General features: G+C 59.0%; 2 protein-coding genes across 5 annotated transcripts in view; one reads left to right on the top strand and one right to left on the bottom strand.

The window, feature by feature from the left end:
- The window catches only part of NIBAN2 (niban apoptosis regulator 2), a 50229-nt gene extending 39419 nt beyond the window's left edge, over positions 1-10810 (top strand). Inside the window, exons 6-14 of the mRNA XM_010951144.3 lie at positions 4189-4304; positions 4858-4962; positions 5057-5219; positions 6259-6446; positions 7132-7287; positions 7740-7856; positions 7970-8077; positions 8211-8322; positions 8801-10810. Coding sequence (XP_010949446.2) covers positions 4189-4304; positions 4858-4962; positions 5057-5219; positions 6259-6446; positions 7132-7287; positions 7740-7856; positions 7970-8077; positions 8211-8322; positions 8801-9393 — 1658 coding nt within the window. The 3' untranslated portion in view covers positions 9394-10810. The remainder of the gene's footprint in view (positions 1-4188; positions 4305-4857; positions 4963-5056; positions 5220-6258; positions 6447-7131; positions 7288-7739; positions 7857-7969; positions 8078-8210; positions 8323-8800) is intronic.
- Positions 10811-12471: 1661 nt separating this feature from the next.
- LRSAM1 (leucine rich repeat and sterile alpha motif containing 1) overlaps positions 12472-15317 on the bottom strand; it is a 36030-nt gene continuing 33184 nt past the window's right edge. For all 4 annotated transcript variants that reach the window (XM_010951140.3, XM_010951142.3, XM_045513822.2 and 1 more), the window contains 2 exons: positions 14308-14456; positions 12472-13257 (listed from right to left, as the gene is read on the bottom strand). In XM_010951140.3, coding sequence (XP_010949442.1) covers positions 13132-13257; positions 14308-14456 — 275 coding nt within the window. In that variant the 3' untranslated portion in view covers positions 12472-13131. The remainder of the gene's footprint in view (positions 13258-14307; positions 14457-15317) is intronic.

The raw sequence follows: 15317 nt of genomic DNA, 5'->3' as shown, positions 1-15317 counted from the left end.
TAGGAGTCCAGCTTACCTCTTGGAGCCTCTGTAAAATAGGGTTAATAGTCTCCCCTGTGTCTGAGAGGGTTTGTGAGACTGCACAGTGAGAATCCACTCCATGCTTGGTAAAGGGTTTTTTTATGGTATCATTTCTTTACCACCAACCTGTACAGTAGTCTGGGAAGTTCCCTTCCTCCCTCAGGGCCTCATTGTTCTCTGTAAAGTTATGGGTCTCTTCTGGCCACTCATTCTTTCAACAAACATTTTAATATCTCCTCTGAGCCAGGCCTAGGTCTGGACACTGAGGATGCAGCCAGGGAGCAAGACATGGTCCCTGCCCCTCCCTCATGCTGCTGGCAGTCTGGTGGGGGAGACAGATGTTAAACAGATGAGGACATGAGGGGGAGGGTGATGAGTCACGGCTGTGCTGGGTGCTGGGTGAGAGCCACCCAGGGAGCCTGGAGGGTGTGTATGTATTGCAGGGGGTGTTGATCAGGGTGGCTCCCTGGAGGAGGTGATGGTTTAGCTGAGACCTGAAGGATGAATAGTTCTAGAGTGGAGGGAGGTGTGTCCCAGACAGAGTTTGCAGCAAGGGTGAAGGGAGGTCCAGAGGTGGGAGCAGTTTAGGGGAGGAAGTGCACAAGGCCCTGAAGTGGGGAGGGGGTGGCCGGAAATGGGCTGGAGGGGGCACTGGGGTCAGGTTAGGAGGGCCTTGTAGGGCCCTAAGGAGTTTAATCAAAAAGCCTGTGATTGTCTCAGTGAGGGGTGGGGGTGGGGTGTAGCACTGAGGGTCTTTCTGTCCTTGGGGAAGGAATGATCCTGTCCTGGACCCTGAATTTCCTTCCTGGTGACCTGGCCTCAGGACAGCAGAGGAAGGTGACAGCCCCTGCCTCCCCGCCTGGCACACCTCGGGCACAGCTCCACGTGGTGGTGGATGGATGGTGTGGGCACGCATGCCTGGAGGCCTGGCTGCCCTGACTCGCTCACCCCACCTGTCCTCTCCACTCTCCAGAGCTGCCTGTGGCAGATTCCAGGAGGGAGGAACCAGGTCTTTAGTCAGGCCAACCCCTGCCACCCACAAAGGGCCTCCTGTTCCCAGGTCCCCTGGGGCTGAGGGGCCAGGACTGGGTGGAGGCAATCTGGGCTGTGGTTGCCTGGCCCAGGGCACCCTCCCTCCTCCTCCTCCTGCTCCTCCCCCTCTACCCCACTTCTTTCCTCCTTCCTCCCCTCCCCAATCCCTGGCCCAGCTCCACCCTTTCCACGTTTCCAAGCCTAGTGGGTGACCCCAGGCCAGGTGAGGTGGGGACAGAACAGGTGGGGGAAAGCCATCATTCGGCTCCCCATGTGCACAATGGCGATCGTGATGAACTCAAGCCCTGCGGGATTATTGGGAGGAATAAATGAGCTGGTTCGGGTAGAGCTCTTGGCCCTGTGCCCGGCACAGAGGGAGTGCCCAGCTGGGAGGCCGAGGGGTATGGGTGCGGGTGCGGGTGCTGTGGGCAGGACGGGAGGCCAGGAGCGCTGCTAGGGTGGGGGGAGCGGGTGTCCCACGGCGGGAAGGTGTTCAGAGCTGACAGGGAGGTTTCAGAGGAACCTTTCCTCCACCCTGAGGACTGTGGGAAAGTTCTCTGCTTCCTCGGAGGCTGGGCCTGGAATTTGTGGAGCCTGGAGTTACTCACTCCGGGGGCTGCCAGGAAGTAGGGGGGAGGTGGGGGAAGAAGGCCAAGCTGGGTGGATGCCAGTTCATCCAGTGCCCCCCCCCCCACATCCTGCATTCCTGGAGCAGCTGGGGGTGGCAAGAGGCGGCTGGGACACTGAGCTGAGCCCTCAGGGTGGGCCTGGGGTGCAGAGGTCAGGGCCTCTTCCTGTCTGACCAAGGCCCCCTCTGCCTGCCGCCCAGGATTGAGGAATGCGGTTTCCTTTCTCAGCCAGACCCTGAGGACCCCACAGGCAGGAAGTCTCTAGGTCTGGCTAGAGTCAGCTCCTGAGTTCCAGCCCTGGGGCTGCCATTCCCTCGCCTTGTGTCCTGGAGCCAATAACTTTGCCTCTCTGAGCCCAAGTCCTCATCAGACAAGTGGGACTGAGAACGGCTGTCCCACACAGAGCCGTTATGAGGGTTGGATGAAGGAGCACGTGTGAGGTCTCAGCCCAGGGCCGGTGTCTCCATCTGTTGGGGCTGCTGTAACAAAGGGCCACACAATGGGGGCTTAAATGACAGAAATGAATTTTTCCAGAATCCTGGAGGCTGCCAGTCCAAGATAAAGGTATCAGCAGGTCTGTTTTCTTCTGCGGTCTCTCTCCTTGACTAGCAGACAGCTGCCTTCTCCCTGTGTCTTCACACACACCTCCCTCTGTGGGTGCTTTCTCTTTGTCCAAACATCTTCTCACAAGGACACCAGTCACACTGGATTAGGGCCCAGCCTAATCACCTCGTTTTAACTTATTTACCTCTTAAGTCCCTGTCTCCAGATACAGTCACATACTGAGGTACGGGGTGGGGGGTGGTGATTAGGACTTCAACATGGGAACCTGGAGGGACAGACTCAGCCCCTGGCAGCCAGGCTCAGGGGAAGAGCTCAGGAGGGGTGACTTTTGTAAGACTTAGCCACTCAGTGTGCAGAGTAGAGACGTCCTAAGGGTCTGACCAGGCAGAGCCTGGAACCCTGGTGGCCTCCTTCCTGCTGCCCAGCTCTCAGCCTCACCTTCCTGCCGCCTGGAAGGCAGCCCCTATGCAGCACGCCAGGGCTTGCTGTCTGCGGAATGTCAATGCCCTAATGTGGAGAGGCTGCGTCTAATGCACAGCCCAGATTTTCCAGGCAAAACCTGGTCTCTGGGAGACGATGCCCATCCTGAGAGCCTGAAGGGTTCCTCCCCTGGCCATCTATGTGGCACCCACCCCAGGGGCTCTGCCCGGCACCCCAGCTCTGCCCCTGTCACTCCCTCCTCATCACAGGTCCCCCTCACGCCCCTCCCTTTCCCAGTCCAGGGAGCTGCCACTACAGGGATGGGGGCTGGGCCTCAGTTTCCCCACCACTGAGCTCCCTTCCAGTCCCAGCAGGCTGGGATTCCTGTGGGGGAATCGGCCGGATGTGGGAGGGGAGGGGTCCTCCCCACACCAGAGAGGGGCTTTTTCTCTGTGGGGGTGACTCAGGCCGTCATCCCCACAGAGGGAGCCGGGGTTTCGGAGCACAGGCTGCTGCTTCCCCTTCGCTTGGCTCTGGGGACACGGCGGTCAGAGGCGCGTGGCCAGGGCAGCTGCCCGCTGTTGGGCTGCCGGGTGTTTAACCACGTCCTTCCTGAAGCCGGGTTCTGCCTCTTCCTGGGCCGGCCCCCCCCCTCGCCAGCATGGGGGAGGTGGGCAAACTCATCTGGACCACCACCGCCACCACTGATAGCAGAAGCAGGGAAATGGTATTTTCAAGTCAGAGGTGGACACACGGCGGCGAGCAGGGCAGACCCAGGGCGGCCGTCGCTGTGGTTACTAACAAAGTGCTGGGCCCAGCCTTCCCAGTCCATGTGGTCCCGGAGCCCCACAGTGGGTGTGTGCAGCCTGGCTGGTCAGTATTCCCACTGCTCAGAAGGGAGAACTGAGACCTTCTAGGGTTCAGTGATCTGGACAAGGCTCGGCAAACTGGGGCCCATGGGCCAAGTGGGGCCCATCACCTGTTGCACTAAACCCAGTTTTACCAGCTCGCTCATTCACACACGGTCTGTGGCTGCTTTCCTGCTACAGCAAATGCAGGCTGAGTAGTTGGGACAGAGATTGCCTGGCCGCAAACTGAGAACATTTACTGACTGGTCCTCTGCAGGGAAAGCTTGCAGCCCCTGATGGAGGGAGGGTCTCTGGGTGCCTCTGGTGGCCTTTCCCGGGAGGTGGTGTGGCTTCTGGTCGTGGCTCTGCCACTTGCTGCCCTGGAACCGTCAGTAGTGGCCTGACCTTGAAGCCGGTCCGTTTCTCCATCTGTAAAGCAGTGCCCACGTCTTGGGGCGGTTGGGAGGATTTAAGGATTTAAGGCGATAAGGAGGGTATGAAGGTCTGTGTTGCTGCTGTTGGTAGGGGGTTATTATTGCTGTTACTTGTTCTTGCAGCTCCTCCTCCCACCATTACTACAAGAGCGGTAGCGGGAGTCGGGGCAGTCAGTCAGTTGGTCATGGTGGAGGCCACCGTTCCATCCTGCTGACCTCCTCCCTCCCTCTCCTGGACAGGGATCCCTGAGGACTCCAAGGTGGAGGGCCCTGCATTCACGGATGCCATCCGCATGTACCGCCAGTCGAAGGAGCTGTATGGCACCTGGGAGATGCTGTGTGGGAACGAGGTGCAGGTGAGGCCAGGGAGGCCAGTGGGAGGCTGTGGAAGTCACCCCAGTTCCCAGAGGTTAGGGCCAAGCACACAGATGGGGCTCTGGGGCACTCACTGCAGGTTTGGAACAAGATTCAGCTCAGATTTGGATGGGTGGAGGCTGAGGTGGGTCACGAAGGTGGAGCTACTTGTTTTGTTCAGTCATTAACTGAGCATATACCCTGGACTAGGTGGTGGGGTGCCACTGTGTGTAAGAGGGAGGCAGCCCTGGCCCGCAGGGAGCTCTCTGTCTAGCAGGAGGAACAGACATTTAACAAGTAAACGCATACAGTTCCATATGTAGGCAAGTAGTGTGGAGTGTGGTATTCCAGACTGGGAGGCAGCATGTGCAAAGGTCCTGAGGTGGGGCCCCTTTAGGACACTCAAGCAGATTAGCTGGGACCTGTGGGAATGATACTCAGGAGAGAGGGCAGCGGAGACGTGGCACAAAGGGCCGAGCCCAGAGAAACGGGGAGAGGAGCACATCGGCTGCACAGACTCCAATCCTTGCCCCCGCCTCTGCCTCCTGGTTCCAGATCCTGAGCAACCTGGTGATGGAGGAGCTGGGCCCGGAGCTGAAGGCGGAGCTGGCCCCACGGCTGAAGGGGAAACCGCAGGAGCGACAGCGGCAGTGGATCCAGGTGGGCAGGCCTGGGCTTAGGAGCAGGGGTGTGGGGCCTGCAGCTGCCAGGCACCCTCAGCCTGGCGCTCACGCTGCCACCTCACTGCCCGCAGATCTCAGACGCCGTGTACCGCATGGTGTACGAGCAGGCCAAGGCACGCTTTGACGCGGTGCTGTCCAAGCTGCAGCTGGCCCGGCCGGCCATGGAGGCGGTCATCCGCACTGACATGGACCAGATCATCACCTCCAAGGAGCACCTGGCCAGCAAGATCCGAGGTAGGCAGGACACCTGGCTGTGCTTGTCCTCGCCGGGTGACGCGCCGGGACCACGGGCTCTCCTGCCTCTTTCAGGGATCCGTGCACATTTCACAGCAATGATCGGATTCGTTATTTTTTAAAAACTGAAATCAAATCTGAGCCATTGTTCTTCTGACCCCTGTGGGTTGTTTGGTGGCTGTTATTTCTGTAAACCCAGATCTTCACGATCAAAATGATGTCAGGGAGGTTCAAGCCTTCTGCTCGTCTGTGTCCCTCAGATTTACCACGTGTCATTTTAGTGACATCAGCTCGACTGTGTGGTGACTCCCTTTCGGCAGGCCCGACTTCTCTGGCTCAGCTGACGCTCCTTTCTGTTCCGAGCCAGATGGGATCCCCTCATGTGTGTGTCCCCCTCACACTGGCCACAGCTGTAGTTGTCAGTTGTCCGAGGGTTATCCTCTGCTGGCTGTCCTCCCTGTGAGCTGGGTAGGACACCCTGAGTAGATATTTATTGTGTGGAAAAAACAACATCAGCGGGGCAGAGGGGAGGGAGGGACGTCAAAACACCCCCTGGGTAGAAGTGCCTTGGTCAGGATGTCTCGGAGACGGTTCCTGCCCACAGAGAAGCAGCCTTCTACACAGTTACCGAGCCAGGCCACACCATGCCAGAGCACGATCCAGCTCAGGGCTTGTAGAACCCAGAGGCTCATTGAACTCACTCTTGTGTTTTTCCTTTTTTTTTAAATAAAGAAGCAAGACTCCCAAACGTGAGTTTTTCTCTTCCTCTAGCGAAGAAGGAAAACTGCCAACATTTAGACCTTTAGCAGTTTTTTTAGCTTCCTGCCACCATGGTTTCAGGAATATTGGGGTCGGATCTCAGACTACCCTGTTATTTGTGCTGCATTAACAACTGTTCCTCTGGAATCTTTCTGTCTGCCAATGTCACCAGGGGTTTTCTTTAAAGAATAACAGACAGCCTGCTTCTAGCCACGGAGGTCTAGGGTGGCTGGGGTTGCTCCCAGGGGTGCTGTCTGCTAACCAGCTCCCTTGGGTGCAGCCTCCATCCTCCCCAAGGCAGAGGTGTGTGTCCGGAACCACGTGCAGCCCTACATCCCGTCCATCCTGGAGGCCCTGATGGTGCCCACCAGCCAGGGCTTCACCGAGGTGCGGGACGTCTTCTTCAAGGAGGTCACCGACATGAACCTGAACGTCATCAACGAGGGCGGCATCGACAAGCTGGGCGAGGTGACTGGGCGCCGGCCCCGGGGTGGGCGCACCTCCTGGGTTTGGGTCCTGTTGGTCCCTGTCAGGCCCTCATGGTGATCAGGGCGGGCCTCTCCCCTCCAGGAGTAGCCTATGGATAGAGGATCTGTGGGATACCAAGGGGCGAGCAGGTACAGAGATGCCGTTTCATGTACCCTACAAATGGAGCCAGCCCCCTGACTTCTCAGTCACCTTCCCCAGACCCCGTATTGGGGTAGTCGGCTGCCTGGAGCCGCACGTGCAGATAGAATTGGTCCTGTAACCTTAGCCTCCTCTTCTACACCTCAAACTGAGGAGTCTGCTGAAAATAATCATCACAGAATTTGAGAATAAGAAACAACCTGAGAGATAATGAAAAACCAGCTCCTGAGTTGGAGGCTGAGGAAATTGAAACTCAGAGAGTGTGAGCGACTTCCCCAAGGTCACCCAGCACCCAGGCTGGCCTCTCTCCACATGCTGTGCAGCTGGACCCCCTCCCACCTGCCTTCAGACCCTCATCCTTCCTGTCCCAGGTCCTCCAGCATTTGCCCTTGTGGGCACCACCCCAGATGGCCTTCCCTGGGGCCACGCCTGGACTCCGAGGGCCCAGGGGATGCGGGGGCCGCGGGGGCCACCTGGCCATTCCAGCAGTCCCAGCTAACGTCCTGCACATCCCTGCCTCCTGCAGTACATGGAGAAGCTGTCCCAGCTGGCGTACCACCCCCTCAAGATGCAGAGCTGCTATGAGAAGATGGAGCCGCTGCGGCTTGATGGGCTGCAGCAGCGTTTCGATGTGTCCAGCACATCTGTGTTCAAGCAGCGAGCCCAGATCCACATGCGTGAGGTGGGCCCAGGGTGCTGCCCCAGCTCACCCCGCACCCCGCTCACCTTGCACCCAACACCGCCTTCCATAGGCCCCATCTCCTGAGGAAGAGGCCCTGACCCCTTGGCCTCCTCCCCGGCCCCGCCCTCCTCCCAGGCCTCGCTGCAGTCAGCTCAGCCCCTGTGTGCTCTCTCCTGCTCTGGTCTCTTGGCTGTGCTCTCTGGTCTGCTTGGACACCTGTCCCTCGGTTCACCTGGCTAATTTGGATTCATCTTTTGGGATGCAGAGACCCCTTCCTCTGGGAAGCCCTCCTTACTCCCTAAGCCCCTTCCTGCAGGGCCCAGGACCTCTGCTTCCCGTTTCCCTGAGGCAGGGACCGGCCCCAGTGCCCAGCACTGAGCTAGCGCACTAGACACTCAGTAAAGGAGTGAGTGATGAGTGAGGCCCTCATATCCCCGTCCTGTGCCCCGCAGCAAATGGACAACGCCGTATACACCTTTGAGACCCTCCTGCACCAGGAGCTGGGGAAGGGGCCCACCAAGGAGGAGCTGTGCAAGTCCATCCAGCGCATCCTGGAGCGGGTGCTGAAGGTGAGCCTGGCCAATCCCCTGACAGATGAGGACGCGAAGGCTCAGGCCAGAACAGGGGCCGGTGGAGCCCACTGACCTGGAGCCCCCGTGCCCTGGCTCTTCTTTCCTGGCAGAAATACGACTATGACAGCAGCTCGGTGCGGAAGCGCTTCTTCCGGGAGGCGCTGCTGCAGATCACCATCCCGTTCCTGCTCAAGAAGCTGGCGCCCACCTGCAAGTCGGTGAGCGCGCCCCCTGCCCCTACTCACCCCAGCCCGCCCCAGCCCTGGGCCTGACCCACGGCCTGGCTCGTGGGGGTGGAGCCCACAGACCCTCCCTCTGCCCCGTGGGCGTGACCACCCTTCTCTCTTGCAGGAGCTTTCCCGCTTCCAGGAGCTGATCTTCGAGGACTTTGCCAGGTTCATCCTGGTGGAGAACACGTACGAGGAGGTGGTGCTGCAGACGGTCATGAAGGACATCCTGCAGGGTACGTGCTGGTCCCGCCACCCGGAGGGCGAGCTGCAGAGCTGGGTGGGGGTTTCCTCTGCTGGCCGCTGGTGTTGGGGTGCTTATTGTCGGGAGGGTGATGGAGGTGGCCGCCCAGAGGAAGTGGGGTCAACTAAGCTACAGCCAGGACATGAGACTTACGCTGCGGGCTGGGGTGGACCTGCTGTTAGTGGTGTGGCCCCAGGAGGGGAGCACTGCCTCCTTGTGCCTTTGTTTCTTTGTCGGTCTTTGGCATCACAGGGATATCAGATGAGTGACAGGTTAGGGTCACAGCTCCTGCTTTTCAGCATCAAGGCCTGAAATAAGTCTTGTACCAATCACAGCACCCACCCAGGCTGTGGGAGGCCTCTGGGGGATGACACGGGGTCACACTGGGGCCCAGTGTAGGGTGTGGTGACGGCCGTCAGCCCCCTGGTAAGTGTCCTGACACTGCACCACCCTGACCCTTTGTCCCGTAGCTGTGAAGGAGGCTGCCGTGCAGCGGAAGCACAACCTATACCGAGACAGTGTGGTCATGCACAACAGTGACCCCAACCTGCACCTGCTGGCCGAGGGTGCACCCATCGACTGGGGTGAAGAGTACGGTGGTGGAGGTGACAGCAGTGGGGACAGCAGCAGCCCGGGTGTCCCGGAAGCAGCCACCCTCTCAGAAAAGCGCCGGCGTGCCAAGCAGGTGGTGTCTGTGGTCCAGGACGAGGAGGCAGGGCTGCCCTTTGAGGCTGTCCCTGAGCCACTGTCACCTGCGTCCCCGGACAGTATCACAGAGCTCCGGGGCCTGCTAGCCCAAGATTTGCGGGCTGAGAGCCCCCCACTGGCCAATGGGGCCCCTGTGCAGGAGAGCCCCCAGTCCATGGCAGCTCCTGAGGCCGCCCCGCCACCCGCCTCTCCGCCCGCCTCACCCCTTCAGCAGCTCCCGCCTGGAAAGGCTGTGGACCTTGAGCCTCCTAAGCCCAGCGACCAGGAGACCGGGGAGCAGGTTTCCAGCCCTGGCGGCCGCCCCCCGATCCACACCACCACCGAGGACAGCACAGGGGTGCAGACCGAGTTCTAGGCCAGTCTCCCCCGAGCTTCTGTTGGACATGGAATATGGGCCACTCCCTCCGAGGCACTGGCAGGCCCTTGGCTTTGGCCGGGGAGCACCAGACCCGTGCCTTTGGGTGGAGGTAGGGCAGGGCTGGTGTGGCACCTGGGGCTGGGCAGGAACGGGCCCACCTGAGTCACTTTATTGGGTTCAGTCACACTCGGTTGCTCTATTTTCTCTTCTGTGGGACGATCTTGGCTCTCCTCCTAGTGCTGTGCTGGGGGCTGGGCACACCTGAGGGGCTGGGGAGCATCGGTGGGCCTGGTTCCCTGAGCCCTCCCCACCGCTCTTCCTCCCTGGCCTGTTTCCCTTGTGGGTCTCACCATCCTTGGGAAGAGGGAGCTAAAAGCATCTGCTGTGACTTCCCTCCCCTTGGAACCAGGAAGACAGAGAATTGGGACCCATCTCTGGATGGGTTTTGGAGTGGACACTGGCCTCGCTCTCCCGCCCTGGGTGAGGGGAGGTGCAAGGAGGGGGTCTTCAGGCCAGGGGATGCTGGGGGAGTAGAACCATGGGCCTGGGGAGGGAACAAGAAGGGCCTGGAATGTGCTGGTCTGGGGAGAGGACGTGTCTGAGGGGAGGAGGGAACAACCTCTGTGGAGGTGCTGCCGGGAGGGCGGAGGGTGGGCAAGGTGGCAGACAGAGGGTTGCTGGCCTTTGCCTCGCCCTCCCCCGCTTGCTGGGGTCCAGTCTCCAGGTGGCCCTCTGTCCCCACACGCTGGGCTGAGGGGAGGGTGGCAGGACTTGGTGGATGTGGATGGTCTCCTGCAGGCTGCTTCCAAGGTACGCACTGTCCTCGGGGGAGCTGGTGGGGCTCGGGAGGGGCCGTGGCACCCCCGGGTACCACTGAGCATTTGGGGTCAGGCTTGGACTGGGCCTCTGCTGCCTCTGAGTCCCAAGGTGCCACACCCTGGAGACCCCTGGACTTTTCAGGTGTCCTTGTGAGTTACCTGGGGCTCAGCCATCCTCCTTCCTCAGCTTCTTGTTCCTGAAGGTGAGGGTCAAACCAATGCCATCTCCAGGGGCTGGGACCTCCTGGCCTCCCCAGACCCCCTCCCCTGCTGCTTTGAGGGGCGGTCAGGCAGGGCAGAAACCAACCTCCTCCCCCCAGCCCTGCATCCTCCGTCCCCTTGATCCGCTTCCCGGGGCCGGGGCCTTGGACCCACAGGACGTGCAGCGCTGGCTGGTGCTCAGGGACCCCCCCCCCAGGCCCCCCAGCCCTTATCTCAACGCCTCACTAACCTCTTCTACAACACACCCCGTCTTAAGATGCTTTCCTCTAGTGCCTTCTTTTGGGGTTTTCCAATTCTTCCCAGATACTATATTGGAAATATTATGCAAACTGTTTTCAGCTTCTACTAATCAATAAATGCTTTATTTAAAGCCAGTGGCCCACGTGTGGTGCCGGCAGCGGGAGACCTGGACTGGAGATGGTCTAGGAGCACCTGTGCACCTTGACTTTTGGGGCTAGTTGCTTGACTGAGTGCCTCGAGGTGTGTGATCAGAGTTCTGTGATCTCATTTTACAGAAGTGAAAACTGAGGCTCAGAGAGAAGGGATGCAGGAGCGCATAGGTTACTGGCCTGAGGGCAGCTCAGGTGGCTTCAGGTTGGTGCAGCATGGTCTTCGGGCAACAGTGTGGCCAGGAGGGACGTCAGCAGCTTTATGGCTCTGTGGCCTTGGGGCACCCACAGCGGGGTGGGCCTGGAGCTCAGGCTGGCTCTAAACAGTGATGCCAGTGTTTCCAAGACTCCTAGTCACACAGCTAGCATTTCTGAGCACTTACCTGTGGGCCGTGCACGTTATGTGCAGGACTAGGAGCCTCACGGCAGCTCCAGGTGGTGGGTACCCGCATCACCGCATTTCACTGATGTGTAAACTGAGGGCCAGGAAGGTGGGGAGCCTGGGCTGAGGTTCTGGGGTGCAGGGACACCCCCCTACACACACACCCACCAGCTGATGGGGATGGGCTGCTCTATCCATGGGTGAAAAACATGCCCCTGCTGGGTGGGATGGCAGCCGGACACCTTGGGGACAGCCGGTGGTCAGTAGCTGAAGGCTTATCAAGAGGGGCAGTGGGGCTGGAGACCAGCTGCAGTCCTGCTGCCACCCTGGCAAGTCACTGAACTCAGCCTCAGGCTCCTCATCTATAAAGGGAGGGGCCTAGAAGGATTCAAGGAGGCCCACCCAACACCGTACTCTGCACAGCGGCCCTGCCCACCTCAGGCCTGCCTCCCGTTTTAGCCAAGAGGAGTCTAGGACGTTGTGGGGGAGAGGAAGCAACAGAGGCCCCCCAGGGTACCTGGAAAGCAGGGATCACACCACTAGGGGACTTCACTCCGTCCTGTTCCAGTTCACAGGACTGACAGTCCCAACGAGGCAGGGAAATCAAGGCTTTTTCTGCCACCTGGCTCCTGTCACCTGCCGGCTCTCGCGCTGCACCTGGCATGAGCACTCAGTGCCCCCTGGTGGCCGCCGGCCTACATCAGGGCCCCATCATGCCCCTTATCAAACAGATGGGGAAACAGCCTGGGAAGCTGGCCAGAGTCAGTTAGCTGGAGGCAGGGCCCAGGCACCCTGAGTAGGCCTGCCTCCAGCCCAAAGAAAAAGCTGCTCTCGGCTCAAACCTATCTGCCAAAAAATGCACAATAAAGGCGCAGCTCTACAGCAAGTACAAGGAGCATGGCTCCTGGAACTGTGCAATGGGCAACCTGCACAGCTGCGCGGGTTCGGGAGTCCAGGTGCTTCTGGGTTCCAAAGCCAGCACCACCACGTCCCAAGTGCAGGGCCCAGGCCTTCAGCCCCCTGGTCTGGGATAATGACAACAGAGCACATGGCGCAGGTCACGCAGCACAACCTGCTCCCTGGACCCTCCGAGCCCTTCTCCTCTTTCAGCCCCGGTCTCTCCACCTGCAAGGAGGGAGGTTTGGATAATTTCACATTCTGTTCCGGAATCCTTCCCTTCTGACTGAGGTGAGGTCCTCTCCCTCCACCCTCGGCCCTCCCCCACCCCGGGCTCCATCAGGACCCAGTGACAACTCGGGAGGCGCAGGCTGGAGGTGGGTTTATTGACATTCCCACTTAGGGTCTGCAAAGCTCAGTGCCTGCCTGTGAGCTGCGTGGGGTGAGGAGTGCAGATCTGCAGAATAGGGGGGCCCAGGGCACTGGGGAGCAGGAGAAGGGGAGCCGAGGAGGGGCCGACATCACTTGTGGCCCAAGGCCTGCACCAAACACTCTGGCCTATCTGAGGACAGGCCAGGGTGGTCTCCCTTCCCCTTGGCCAGGGCCCTCCTGCACTCCTGCCACCCCGGCGAGTGGGATGGCACTGTCCGTGCTGCCCTGATGAGGACACTGAGGCTCCCGGAGGGGCTGTTACTACCACAGGGAGCGGCAGAGCCTCACAGGCCGGGGCATAGCCGCCTCCCTATACCTCAGGCCCAGTCCTCATGCAACGAGGGGTCCCCTCTCCCCCACAGTATTCAGACCGGCTGTGTTACCTGTCAGGAGCATTCCTATCCCCATCTGGCTTGGGCGTGCTTGGAGATCAAGGGTCGGGCACCCTCCCAGGCTGTGGGGACAAGGCCCAGGACGGGGGGTGGGGGGGCATACTAGTCTGTCGAGAACTGGGGTGAGCTGGAGCCCTGGGCCTGCAGGTGCAGGGGTGGGGCTGGGGGCGCCAGGCCCGGGCGGGCGGGTGGCCGGCCGGCGCTCAGCCGCTGTGGTAGATGCGGAGACGCTGGGCGATGTCCTGGCGGCACAGCGGGCAGGTGCGCAGCGGCTGGCAGCACTGCTGGCAGCAGCAGACGTGGCCGCAGTTGAGGAAGATCATCTGGGCCTGGGGAGAGAGAGTGGGGGCGTCCAGGCCCTGCCCCTGCCCGGCGCCCCAGGGGTGGGGCAACCAAGGCCCCCAGCCCCCTTGCTGTTCTTCACCTTTAAGATCTGATTGCACGGTCATCACACTCCATTCAAACCTCACAGACACGCAGGCGCCTGCCCCGCCCGGACACCCTCCTGCCTGTCTTTGCGTACAGCTGTGCGGGAGGGGCCACGGCCATGTCACCAGCCCTGCTGTTGGATATGCAGATGGTCCCTGATTTCTGGTTTTTTATGCACTTTGCCCGGCCCCTTGGTCTCAAAATGACTCCAGCATTATAGATCAAAGCCATGGAAGCGTGCCTGTGCTTTGCTTTAATGTTTCCTCCTTTTAGAAAGTTGTCCCAAGGAAATAACCAAGGATGTGCTCCAAGCTCTGTTCAAGGCTGTTCAGAACAGCACTGTTTGTAATAACAAGAAATTGGAAGCCACCTATGGGACCCAAAACAGGGGTTTGGTTAAATTTATAACCACCGAGTGCCTCTGTATCATGGCATTCCCCGGGCCTGGTAAAGACCACAGGGTAATCAAACTGCCAATGTGGCTGCCTTTTCCAAATTGGATCGCATGGTGGAGGGAGAGCTGGATTTTTATTTTACCTACTACGTTGTTTAATTTTTAAAACAGGCATTAAGTTTGTTACAGTTTTAAAAATATGTTTTTTTAAAAAGTATCTTCAGAGAAAAATTGTATTGTTGATATTTAATGACTTGGGAAATTTCCCTTCGTGTTTAAGTGGAAGAAAAAAAAACCTCTTTTGGAAAAAAGCCCCAGAAAATGATGTTAGCATCGCTCATGTTTGGGTCATGGGATCACGGGTCATTCTAATTTCCTGTATTTTTTGCTTTCTTATATTTTCCAAAATTTCTAATGAATGCAATATACTTCTATCGCTAGAAGAGAGTTTAGAAAGAATACACATGCCTGAGACGCTCAGGACGGCTGCAGGCATGGGATCTGGGGGTGGGGGGTGGGGTTGAGATCACGAGTTGGGCCCATTGCCCAGACTTACCTCCCGTTCCAGGCACACAACACATTCCGAGGTCTGCACCTCCAGCTCTGCGGGGGGAGCTGATGGTCTCACTAACTCAGGAAGCTCCTCAGGGGCAGAGGGGGGCTCAGGGGCCCCAAGGACTTCACCCTTGGGTGGTTTTAGCAGCTCTGTGGGGACAGGGAGACAGGCTAAGCCAGGGTCAAGCCCCACTGACCCCACTTCCTAGTGGGTCCCCTGGCCCTGCCTGCCCTAAATGGACAGTGAGCTGGAAGGCGGGGTGGCGATCTGCTCTCAGATCCCTCGCACCCTCTTATTTCCCTCTGCTGAGCCTCGTTCCCCATCTATAAAATGGAAGTGCTGTGGCACTGGCAGGGACGGCTACAGCAGGGGTTAACTGGGGCCTCTTATCCCTAACATGCCCTGAATCCTTCATGGCCACCCTGCAAGCAGGGCTCAGAGAGGGGAAGCCACTTGTCCAGGGCCACAGGGCCATCTGGTGGTGGAGCCACCGTGCAGAAGCCCCGAGTTAGGGCTCTGAGGTGGACTGGACCTCGCTTGCAGATTCTCCACCCAGTGGCCCAGGCTCAGGTGACCCAGAGGAGCTGGGAGAGAAATGAGACACTCAAGGCTGCTCCCCCTGCCCCCTGGCAGAGCCTCCAGCATGTCCATTGTCTGCCTGGAGCCAGCATCCCCTGCCTGGGTCCCAAACGCCACGAAGCAGGAGGACGTCAGAATCGGTCTCCCTCATCGTCAGGCAATGGGAAACAGCAACATCCCTGAGTCTCTCTCCATCCCAATCCCCATCCCTTCACACTTCATGTTTTTCATTTATTCTAGTTCAAATTATAAGCAGCATTTTTTTATAACTGGAAAAAACCCGGATTTTTTTTTAAAGCCTGTCATGATTACCCTAGACCCTCTAAGGGTGTCATGGTGCCCCCACCAACTATAAGGGATGCTTTTCTATATTTAATATAACACATACTGAGTTCTGGAAACAAAAAGAAAACTGTCAGGAAGACACCTTC

The sequence above is a fragment of the Camelus bactrianus genome, chromosome 4 (assembly GCF_048773025.1).
Source record: "Camelus bactrianus isolate YW-2024 breed Bactrian camel chromosome 4, ASM4877302v1, whole genome shotgun sequence".
NCBI classification, from domain to species: domain Eukaryota; kingdom Metazoa; phylum Chordata; class Mammalia; order Artiodactyla; family Camelidae; genus Camelus; species Camelus bactrianus.
Note: the sequence above shows the minus strand (reverse complement) of the source record. Positions and strands in the feature narration are given on the sequence as shown.